Source organism: Nyctibius grandis, chromosome 4 (genome assembly GCF_013368605.1).
Source record: "Nyctibius grandis isolate bNycGra1 chromosome 4, bNycGra1.pri, whole genome shotgun sequence".
Lineage (NCBI taxonomy): Eukaryota > Metazoa > Chordata > Aves > Nyctibiiformes > Nyctibiidae > Nyctibius > Nyctibius grandis.
Window position 1 is genome coordinate 77423085 of NC_090661.1, and position 12665 is coordinate 77435749.

General features: G+C 40.9%; 1 protein-coding gene across 2 annotated transcripts in view; it reads right to left on the minus strand.

Moving 5' to 3' along the window:
- LOC137663023 (L-threonine ammonia-lyase-like) overlaps positions 1-12359 on the minus strand; it is a 33633-nt gene extending 21274 nt beyond the window's left edge. The window contains exons 1-3 of one of the 2 annotated variants that reach the window (XM_068399853.1): positions 12073-12359; positions 7767-7793; positions 4114-4456 (exon numbers count right to left, since the gene is read on the minus strand). In XM_068399853.1, the coding sequence (XP_068255954.1) occupies positions 4114-4456; positions 7767-7793; positions 12073-12206 (504 nt within the window). In that variant the 5' untranslated portion in view covers positions 12207-12359. The remainder of the gene's footprint in view (positions 1-4113; positions 4457-7766; positions 7794-12072) is intronic. The other variant, XM_068399854.1, reaches the window with a different exon arrangement.
- Between the last annotated feature and the right edge of the window lie 306 nt (positions 12360-12665).

Here is a 12665-nt window from a genome sequence, read left to right on the forward strand (position 1 = left end):
AAAGTGTTTCCCAAGATTGCAAGTGTAAGCAGCAGCTGTTTGAAAATGCTTAGCGTTTGGACCAGAAAGGATCCCTGAACTGAGAGGAATTAGCAAGCACAGTACGTGTGATGCAGTGTCCAAGTGCATCATTTTTTTACTATTTATTTTAATGGCAAACTTTTATCATATTTATAGCGAGACACTCACAGCATGCATCACCATATTAATTTCCTATTACCGTATTACCTAAAACATGAGTTTTAAGCAAGTTAATTTATGAAACAGAGCTGCAGTAAGCCTGTGGGTTCCAGTTCCCTGGCCCCACTGCATCTGTATTTCGTAATTGGCTCTATTTCTTCCATTGACTGCCAAAGCAAAGGAGGACCTGGGGATTTAGGGGATCAAGCCCTCATTTACAATAAGTCACAAAGACAGATAGATTAAAAGACAGCATGACAATATATGTTAAATATTTGTCTCAAAAAGTATCTGGCAGTGTCATGCATATGGTCTACAGTGTACACAGTAATATATACTGACATATTTTTCCGACTGTGGGACTTGCTTTATATTTAAATATATCTGAAACAGATATATACAATTAAACTAAATATTTCAGATGAATGTTTCAAGGTTTTTAGTGGATTTACAAGCATATGTTAAGTTCCTCACCCATAGGTGGGGCCAAATTCTATATTTTGCTTCTGAAAACCCTGCAATAGGAGCTACTGCTTGCTGCTCCTTTGCAAATCTGGCTGCAGAATTGAAAAAAATGGAAAGTGCTTAGTACACTAATAGGATAATAGTTTCTATCCTAAACAGCCTAATCTGTGGAGAATGTCTATGCAAAACAGAACAAGAACACTAGACAAGAAATACTACTTTACTGGTTCTTCACATACCGTACTAGTTTTATCATTTTTGGTTTTGTAGAGAATCTTGGATTCTAGAGTGAACAATGAGATGCAGATTAGGAATCACCCTGCGAAGAGTTTCTCCATTGAATTAAACAAATGGGTTATAGTCATGCTCGCTTTTTTAATCCAAACAAATGTCCCTGAAAGGGGCTCTTGCCTCTCAGCGAGGAGTTAAAATAAAGGTTATCTGTGTTTTTCTTGACACCACTCTGTGCTTCAATACTGTGTTTTTGAATCAGTGCATGAAACATATACCAATGACTTCTGCGGGAACATTACTTCAGATTATTATTACTTTAATTTTGATACTGAATATTTTAACTCTTTAGGTTATCTTTTTCTTCTTCCTTTAACTGAGGCTTTTTTTCATGTAGCCTAAATATAGCAATTACTTCTAACAAAGGAGGTGGCAGTGCTATTTTCAGCTGTACTGACCTGATGCACGAGCTTGTAAGACTCATTGAACCAGCCTGTAAGTTTTCCCTTTTGTCACTATCATCTTATGTAAAGACTACAGATACTGTGTCTAATGTTCAACACACAGCACAGCCTCCATTTGGCATCCACAAAGCTAACACAAAACAACGCTTAAAGTTCCTACATCAGTAACCAAACCAAGTGCCCAATTTAATGCTAATTCCTTGTTTTCCTGTACTCACTACCTTTATAACATCTGTTACAATCATTCATGATGCCATATCTCAGCTCCAGGCAAACTCCTGCATAAGGATCCAGGATGCTCCATCCATGGTCTTACCTGCAGATTAAGAATCACCCTGCAAAGAGTTTCTCCATTGAATTAACCATATGGGTTATAGTCATGCTCCCTTTTTTTAATCCAAATAAATGTCCCTGAAAGGGGCTCTTACCTCTCAGCAAGGAGTTAAAATAAAGTTTATCGGTGTTTTTCTTGACACCAGTCTGTGCTTTCAATACTTTCCTTTTGAATCAGTGCATGAAACGTATACTAATGACTTCTGCGGGAACATTACTTTGAACAGCAATGGCCATGGGCTATTTTTCACACTAAAACAAGTGGGGATAGAGGTTTTCCACTATTCTGGTCATCCCGAAAGCATAGTTCATAAAAAGAGACTAATGAAAGTTAGCCTGTTTAGCTTGGCACAGTAAAATGCAGAAAGGAGATACAATCGTGTTGCATAGATCTGCCAGGGACACCCAAGAGAAAAGAACTATTTAAGTTGAGGGGCAAAGCTGCTTGAGAACAAATGGTGTGAACTGGCCAAAGAGAGCTTAACAACTTGCGAGCAGGAGCACGATCAGTTTGCAGAAAGGAGCAAAATGTGGACTCAGTGGCACAGTCTCACCTTTTCCTGCTTTAGGGTGTGTTGGTTGGTTTATGTTCGGAGTAGAAGCCATACCTTGGGAGCAAGTAGATGGCTCAGGGAATGGGGGCCAAGGTGAACTTTACTAGTTTTGAGCTGCTGGTCTGATCCATCTGAGCTGAAGGTGTGAATGAGGCCCTTCGATGACCTGCATGGCCAAGGCTCCTGCAGTCTCCCACTGGCAGATGTACAGAGGCAGTATCCTATAACTCGACCCCGTGAGCTGCAGGGAAGGGATGATCCTGGCTCTGAAAGGGTACAGAGCTAGCTAGCTAGTTCTGCTTTCCAAATTAAGCTGTGACACTCTCACTCTCCCTGCCCATAGACCTACCTTTGTACAGCAAGATTAAACCCATCTAACAAATAGGACCAGAGCTGTCAAATACAGAGCAGTGCAGTGCTCACCACCTGCAATATAATTGCAAATCTCTTCCCGGGACAGTCTCCCCACAAAAGCTGAAGATTGACATTTCTGTCTAAAGCACTGTCTGTGCTCTCAAGCATGACAGTCTTAGAGTTTTGGTGACAAACGATGCAATGTGCAGAGTTTGGTACGCTCCCTCTGTTCGCCCAGGCCCTGGCCCCCCGACCACCCATGCTGCAGATGTGTGTGCTCACTCACCCCACTGCCTTCCCGAGCAAGTCAACTTTTCTGCTCTGAAAGAAAATCCAGGTACAGCTGGCAGGATGGTTTACTTCCGAGTCACTCTCAACAGGCAGTATATGAACGCAAAATGCATCCAGTTCTACTCTCTGCACTCCAGCCAACACTACCCTGCAAGTTTTTTGTGCCACCTTCCAGCCCCGAGCGGTCTTGTATCATGCCCTTTGTCATGAGACACACTTCTTCAGTAGTATACTACAAAAACCACAGCTATCCTTATTTCGGGAACTCTAAGCTAAATAAAACCCACCGAAAGTAATTATGATGTCTCTGGATCAGCAGGCACCATCTGGGAACCAGGAGAACTGCTGCACATTGCAGACCCAACCACTTTGTTCCAAGGACTGTTAACCCCAAGCAGTGGCTCAGACACCAAGGTCCTTTCCCTGTGCAGGCCAGAAGGATAATCCACAGCTGGTGAGGAGCAACAGGGTGGGGTTCATTGAGAGTGCGATTTAGGGCTGCTGTTATGACTTGCCATTTGGCAAAGATGCTCTTTTCACCCACTGCAGGGAAAAGAGGAGATTAGCCACAGAGTGCCTACAGTAGCTTTCATGACGAGCTCCCAACAGTAGAAATACACTACGAGTTAAATAGCTTGCCACTGTACTTCTCTTACTCTTTAGCAAATGCTTGTACGTTTATGGGAGTGTCTCAGTCATTTTCATACCTAGACCAGTCGATAGTTGCGTATGTTTGTAAGTCTATATCTTAATGTCCTGGTTTTGATGAAGACGCACGTGGTGGAACCACCTGGTTACAGAAAATACGCAGCCTTGCTAGGCTGGCCAGGCTAGGAAGGAAAATCTGTACCTTCAAATTCTCCAAATATGAGGGCTGGTTCCAAATCAGACCCTCCCCTCCCACAAGACTGCTTACCCAAACACTGATAGTCCATCATCTCCAACTCAGGTTCCTTGTAGCAAGAGTTTTTCATCAGGAGCATAATACCAAAGTGCATTAAGTCTATGCCTAATGTGGTCTATCCTTTGTTTACGGGTCACTGCAGTCTTTGAGGATTTAGGTTAGTGTAAACAGGTAAGAAGAAAATGATTATTGACAGTCAACAACAACTAATATGAACATGAGTCATCTTACACAGATCTGCTACAACTCACACCTACTCTTCCTTCATTTCTGGTCAACTTTTATAAACAAAAGAAAACAAACATTGAGAAAATGCAAAGCCATAAAGACTCCCTACCATGCAGGGGGTTTTCTGAACACCGCACTGGATTTTGAAAGCTGCTGCACTAATATCTTCAAATCGAATCAGCTTGTTACAGCTTGACAGGCTGGCTGTACTGCTTGACTGAGGGATGAGGGAAACTGCATCCCTAAGTAACTCCTCATTACGGCTCTCTATCTTCATTTCCCAGGTCTTCACATCCCCGTTCAGGTAATCTTCCTCACCAAAATCTTTCAGTCTCTCAGGGTTGATAGATGGTGGCTTCTGCTCAATAAGGCCATTTCTTATTGGCCCATCCTTACAACAGTGAAGATCACAAAGTGCTGGGGCATCTTGTTTCTTTATTTTATTGTCATCCCTAAAAACAAAAGAAACTTGTTAGGAAAGGTTGGATGATTAAAGACTTGACAGTTAGCATTTAAAGAAGGATGCACATCTCTGTTGCTCTTTGCAAGCCTCAAATAGGCAGAGTGAATTATTACTGTCATATTACCTATCTTGTAGGTGGATTGAAAGCTACTGTAACCAGCCAGTTTTTAGAAAATCCACAGATAACCCGGCATGTGGGCAAACTGGGAAACCTTCCCACCCAAGAAAATAAGATAGATATAATCTGTGCTGTCTGGGCAGCCAGACCTTCCTCAGTACTCAATCAGCAATGATCCCTGTTCAGTCCTTCCAGAAATTTTGGAATAACTAGAACTGTATTTGCTGTATGCAACTCCATGTTTTTCAAAAAAAGGCAAATAGTTGCTGTAGACCATTCCCTTATACTATTAATAGCAGTAACAAATATCATTATGTTTTACACAAGAGGTCTGCTTCTCTGCTCTCGCATACTTGCAGAGCATACTCTTGACAGTTGTCAACTGCCTTGTGACAGGAAGAAAATTACTTTGATAAGGAATAACAATTATATCCTACTGTGGAGCTAAAGAACGAGGTCTCCTGATCTGTGAGTTAACATTCCATAGATAAAAATACCTGTAGATAAGACAACACCGTGATGCCACACAAACTTCCTTCCCCAAGAAACTTTGGAGAGACTTCGATACAAAAATTTGCCAGTATTCCTACCTTAGACTGTCTTAATCTATGGTCCACACCATTCAGGAGTTCACAAGGGATAATATACTACAGTGTAGGATTTTGCAGCCCTACTAACAAATAAATGCAAAACTTCTAGGAATTCTTCGAATTTGGAGAGTAAGGTGGGGAAAAGAAGCATTAAGTAGAAGACCAGTAATTTGGAAAAGAGCTGATACCACCTCCAGTCTGTGGCTATAATTACACAGACAGTATAATCTCCTCTACGTGAAGGACTCAATATTCATCTATTTGCAGGAAAGAGTTTTCTAAAAAATATACACAATAAATTATGTCAGAGATTTCAGCATCATCTCCAACAAAAAATATTTACCATTTTCACAAAATAATTTGGAATTAAGTTACACAGTTATTCATCAGCAGGGCTGGCTAAAGTAAATGTCACCCTAGTTCTACAGCAGCAATCACCACTGTAATAAGTATTGTAACCATTTCCAAAAAGAATTTAAAAATGTTTAGAAACAGCTGCTTTTGGCAGTGTCATCCATTTTATTTGTGGTCCCATAATCTGTGCCAGTAGCTCTGCTTCCTATTATGTTTCCAATTGTTCCGCTGAGAACTTCACATAACAATATGGGCAGCTTAAGAGGTTTTGTTATTTGAATCAAGTGATATACCAGTAGCATCAGTCATTCTGGATACCCTCACAGGAGACAAAAAAAGACAGTTTTTGTAGCAAGGTCTTCTCTCTCCAAATTAATGAGTTCAACACTAATTTTCTAAGATAAATAAATAAAGTATTTACATGTTTATAACTTGTTTATGTTGACACTTGTGATTTAAAATATTTTCCCAATACAATATCTTAGAGTTGATACACCCGACAGTACGCACTCTGTTTTCAAATTAAATAGCTTATCAAGCAGCTCTATTCCATACTTTTCTGCATGTCTGCTCTTTTGGGGTTAGAGGGTTGGAACACGTCATGAAGATGTTAAGCTTCCAGTGTTAGTTCTCATGCATATTAGTTAGCTTAATGCAAAGAGGAGAATCAGCTCAGACTGTCTCCTCATGAACTTATTACAGCACAGCCTGTGGTCTGGGAACCAAATAGTACTGTTGCATAAACGACAGCTATCATCATCTAAAAGGCCACATCTCTGTTAGGAGTTCATTCCCTACTCACCCCTGCTCCCTCCCCACCCCCCCCAAAAAAAAAGCCAACACATTTGCCATATCACAGTAGCCCATAACCACTCCAAAAAGAGAAGAACATATACGTCTTATCTCTAAATATATTATCAAAATGTTTAGCAAGCATTAGGAATGAATGATATTTCTTACACTGGCAATGGGTTAAAAGGGTATATGTAAGGTAAAATATATAGGTAGACTTGTGATTTTTTGAGGTCAATAATGTTTTTTTTTACTGACTGGCATTTGAGATAGGAGATAAACTCACACTTTTCCCTCGCATCTATTGCAATTAGATACAAAAATCCATAAAAATCCCAGCCAAAGATGACCACAAAAAGTCCTTTGATGAACCAGGATTCTGCTAGAAGGTACAAACTACAGGGTAACACCCCACCACACTAGTGCCATTAAATATTTTCTTATCTGCAAATAGAAAGACCAAAATGGGATACTGATTTTTGGCCCTACTCTTGAATTTCCTTTTTATTTTTTTTTTTTTTGGCAGAACAAAGGAAGGAAATAAATCAGATTCTCGGTCCTTGATCTGCAGCACTGCTCTCATGAACAGTGAATATCTGCTCAGGACCCTGATGGACACACCACGTTATGCCCATTAGAAAAAAAGAACAAAAGTCAAACAGATGTAAAATATGTATAGGCTTTTCAACCTTGAGATAGGTTTAAAGCACATCTGAAACACTACCATCTCAACATTTAATATGAAAACTATCATCCATTCACATCTGAAAGGTCAGCAACCTCATAACCAAAGGAATATCATCATGCTATTGTATACGTATGTTATGTATATTTATTTCAGATGAATTTTTATTCTCCTTCTACGTACATATTTTTAATTTACCTTAGTGAATGACATTTTCCCTATTGAACCCATCTGGGTGTGCCACAGACCCAGTGAGAGCTCTCAAACTCCCAAGGTATACAGTGGGTTTAGGTTTGGCAATCCATCACAAAGGGGCAACTAATAACCCTGTTGGGTCAGATGCATTTCTCTTCTCAAACACAGTTTGTATGCTTGGCATAGATCACCTCACTACAAATTTCTTTTGCAGGGACAGTCAAAGCAGGCAGCAAAGCACGCAAGTTCTCACAAAAAGGCAACACACAACTTCTCATGCACAGTAACAAAATATGGTCCCTCTTCTAGCGATCGTGCCCACCAGATGAAAATCTGAGCCAATCCAAATACAAACCCCAGCATTATAAAACATGGCTCCTTTCAAATGAATCACTTTTCCTTTTTTGGAGTTTGTCTCGGAAAGTTTTCATGAAAAAGTCTGTTTATTTCCAGCCATAAAACAAATATCCAGCTGGCAAGCTTTGTTACGTGGTTATAAATTATGACATTTTACCTTTAAAGTGATTAGTAAAAGCAAACATGAAAATGCAGTTTATAAACCTACTTTTTCAAGAACAGCTGCTCAGCATAACTGCAAAAAATAAAAGAGAAGATCCATATGCAGACATTCCATGAATAATTAAGGAACTGGAAAAAATATCATTTGTTTAAGCAAATAACTTTACATAGTTTGAAGTCTTAAAACCAATGCAAAGAGGGTGTGTGCTGCAATGTACTCTTAGAATGCTAATTAGCAACAACTCAGCATGAATAATTTTTCTGTTTCCAATTTGTTTTCTTGAATATACGGATAGTTTTCATCAAGTTAAATAGCACTGGGGAAAACAAGTTTGGAAAAATAGTAATATTAATACACCAAGAAATTAGTAAAACCAATAAAAATAATTTTGGGAAGATAGAATACAGTAGTAGCACATACTATACCTGAAGATCACAATTGTTGCCTTCGTTACAGGGAGAAAGAAATGCCCATGCAGTTGTCCTGCAATGATGGGACAATTACACGTCCCTGTCAGATGAAGCACATGCAGATTGGCTTCCTCAGGATCCATGTGGCAACAGAATAAACAGATTAAACTGATATACTGGATTCTCTTCACCTTCTAAAACTGAAGGAGCAAAAAATCTACAAAGTCATGGGATGTTCAGGAAATAGCCAGCTGGGAAGGATTAGTCACTGTTTCTCCCAGTATAAATGTTAGGAGTACATCATATGAAACTATCAGGTAGAAAATTTAAAAGTTCCCTTCTTACAAAAATAATTAGCTCACAGAACTCATTGCCAAAGGATGCTATGAAAGGCCATGGTATAAAAGGGTTCCGAAAAAAATTGTGCAACTGTATGGAGGTAGGTATAATAGTGACCAATAAATACATTGTTCAAGAAGCAATCTGTGATTTAGGCAGACCTAAGCACTTACTTGGCAGACTCCATGACAGCATATGAGAGAAAGAATCTTATGTGGCTTTTATTTTGCTCCAAGCTCCTGATACTGGCCACCACTATAGAGAAGACACAGAGGTAGACAGCTCTTTGGTCTCACCCAGCGTTGCCATTTTGATTAGCAGATGTACCCAATGTCAGCTTTTGGCCCATTTGGCAGCTTTTACACCTCTTACAAAATGAGTCACAAAAATGCATTTTGAGGCAGAAATGAAGCTGGAATTACAGACGTGTGTTCTTAGATAGAAATTCAAGTGCCACAAAAGGAAACAAAGACATTTTAGTATAAGACTGTACATTCAGTATTTCTTTGTCATTTCCACAGCAGTTTTTGTCATTTGTTTCACAATGATACACACTCACCACGAAGAAGGACCAACAGTATGGTACAAGTTCTGTATTGTATTTTAGCATCCTTTGAGGTCTACGCCACGACAAGAATTTCAGACTCCAGTGTCTAACTTGGACTGGTCAGTGGCACAGTGCAAACTGCCCAGTGTTAAGCTTGAGTACCACTTCAAACCATCCCAATGTATTGGGGCTAGCCTCATCAACACACATGTGTATATATGCACATGTACTCTATATGTGGATTTTTTTATTTCATTCTTTTTTAATGCTTTGGGGGTAGGGGTTTCTTAAGCTCATGTTTATATGCTGCCATCACCTTCAGACTCTGTGAACACCTTTCCTGGAGCACACCAAGCAACAGACACTGGTAAGGTAAATTTTTAGACATACTTGTCATCTGCTTTCTGCATGAATGGGCTCAGATCTTATGGCTGCAAGTTGAGAACACTTATTACAGCAAAAAGTGACCCCCTTAAAAGTCACTTCTACCTCATTCCTCAAAGCGTTGAGCAGAGGTGGGTCATGTGAGGGGTGAGGCGGAGGGAAGCAGCCTGCTGCAGGTCTGCTCCGCTTATGACCGAGATGTGACTAGGGCTGGCAACTCCTCTCAAAGGAGGGAGAAAGAGGTAATCCCAGGATATGACAGAGAGGGCCCTTTCCCTCATCCAAATCTCTCTTTTACCCAGGACCTCTCCAGCTCCATTAATCCGTCTTATTCCATGCCCCCAGCCCCATCTCCTCTGACCCTTCTGGATGCCTGAGCCTTCCACACTACCCTTATACCTTCCCCATTTGTTGCAGTTCCCTTTCCCAATAGCTCCTAAACACTCCTGTTCCATCCCAACTCCTTTTGGCAGTGTAAATCCGTGTAAGCTCCCCTACTTTTGCAAAATCCCTGCTGACCCCATCCAATCCTCTTCTACATTTTTTTTCTCACTCCCCAAACACACCCAAATGCTGCAATAGGAGCAATTCTTAAAAGCATCTCAGCTGCTTGTGCAAGCGGGTCTTTATGAAACAAAAATGATAGAAAAATTGAGGCTTGCTGAGATACAAGTGGCAAGAAGCATCATAATAGATGTCATCTTCACTGGCAGTAATTCTAGGTTACTGCACTGTATAGTGCCTGAGTGTCCTCCACAGGACTGCAGGGTGACAAGTCAACTCCCCCATGCATGGGGGAGGGACACGCTAGATCTCTCTTTGACTATACAGTTAAAACAGATTAAAGACAATACTGCACTCAAACATTACTTTCTTGAATTACCATTATTTTGTATAACACTAGCACTTAGAAACACTCATTTGAGACTGTATCACTCCAACTAGTGGCAATTACAGGATGGAAATTTAAAAGGCATCTCTGGCACTTAGATACCCAAACCATACGCAAAGGGATTGTTCCTAAATCACATAGGAATCATCAACATCTTCCCCTAAACAGAAAGACAAATTCAGTAAGTATGAGCTCAACTTTATTGATAGAAACTGGGGCACAGACAGATCGAGTGACTTGCCTAAGACTCCTGCAGGAAGTTCACAGCGGGGCTACTTATCAGTGTCTTAAAGACAGAGAGATCAGGGCTTAGTTACTAGCCTGTATGACACAAATGTTAGGGGATGTATGCACTGTGACCATCCAGCATAGACAGGTACATAATAACCAAGTCTTAAGGTTGAGCAGGCATTTATAACTCTACTCACCATATCCAGGTCTGACAAAACCATGTGGTATTACACCAGCAGTAAATGCAAAGAAAGCTCAGGCTCATGCGGGGAACAACCAAGCTGCATTATCACTTCTGATAAAATACCTCCTTACTTTCAGTAAGTCAGATTTACCAGAACCTGAGCCTAATACTATATGTGCCTTCATCTGTGGTCATAATCCATTGCCAGTCTTCTGTACACACCACTGAAATGTCATTGCTTACTGCTGGCAACGGCAACTGGGTGTCAGCTGCTAAACAGATAACATGACAAAAAGTAATCTGAAAGCAAGAAGAACTCAGAAGGTCACCCCTCTTGGTTACCTCTGCTTCAACACCTTCCAAGTGTCCCTCAAACAGACCCATCCCTCTAAGCAGTTCTTACAGTACATTCATGTGAATGTCAAATGATGACTATCAAACACCGCACATAGTTTAGCAGTTAAAACTCTTCAAGTAATTAAACTTTTTTTCCTCTTTAACTTAAAATGTATTCTGAGTTTAGAGGTTCTCTAGTGATTAACACATCTCCATAATTCACTTGTGATAAAGAACAAATAACGAACAAAAGCATAACCCAAACCAGAGCAAAGAGTGGTCCTGTGATGAAAGGACTGGTTTAAGATTCTCAGTTCGCTTCAGAACATGTCACATCATGTGTGACTTTGGACAAGCCATTTTTTCAATGCAGAACTGGGGTCTTGGCTTCCCCATTGGTCTTCCATGAGAGTTTATTAACAGCATTGAGCCCACTGAAACAATTTATGTTTTAAATATTACCAACATCTGTGACTATTGGCAGGATGTAGGAAATGAGAGTTGCCCCTTTTTTATGCCACATCTGGCAACACCAGGTGGTGATCTTGCTAGCGGTGTCCAGATAATAAAATTGGGGGAGAAAACAACTATGGAAAAGGTTAAAAGTGAGGCTGTGCGAACACAACCATGCCACATGAGTGCACACCCCTCAGCTGGCGCTATGCAGGGGCACTAGACGTCTCCTAAATTCCCTCTGCACCATCCAAGCCTGAAAACGGGAATTCAAGAAGACCATAAGCACCATAACAAAGACAACTGCAGAACACCTCAAATAACAGGATCTGATACAGGCTATTACAAGATAAATTTTCAGAAGTCCCTTGGCCTGTCTTGGGTTACTTCTAATACCGTACTCGTAAAGAAATAAAAAAGCTGTACTCCACAAGGTTAAAGTATTAAAATCTCCACTGCTTCTAGTGGATGACTCCAAGAGCAACTCATACCCACAGAACCCTGGGAAATATCGGAAAATTACAAATAATTTCCTTTTTTTTTAGAAAGTAAGGAAAGGAAAAAGAAAGCATTACCTATACAGCACAGCGACTAAATAAACAATGAGGTGAAGCAAAACTCCAACTATGACACCGTAAGGAGGCAGGAGGGGTCCAGGGGTTGTCATGTCCGTGGGCCTGGCCCTGGGTGGACCCCGAGGGCTGACCATGACCCCTGAGGGGGAGAAAGGAGTGCTCTAGCTCTAAGTCAGACAGCAATGTTCTCCAACCTTTGCCAGAAAGGATCGTAGTCTTCATCTTCCCTGGAGCAGTCCCTGGGACTTCTGTTTTTTAACACCCTGGAGTAGAGAAACTGTGCTGCAAAATTCATTGTAATTCCTGGTGCAAAGCAAAGCTGGGAGACTGCGGGCAGGGGACACACTTGCCTGTGAGAAGTGCCAGCCCTGCAATGCCTGCGTGGGAAATAGTGGGCGACGTGCTGTAAGCAGCTCTCCAGCGCTGGCTGGGGGAGGGAAGTGCCTTTGAGATGGATGGCTGCTGCTATTTAAAGAGATTATTTCAGAGGCCAACCTGTCCTTGTCAATTTGAGTCACGGCCAGGATTATGCTTGGGTGACACTCTGTTAGCAGGACACTTGAAGCTTTAGTTACTTACTGCTTAGCTGTGGA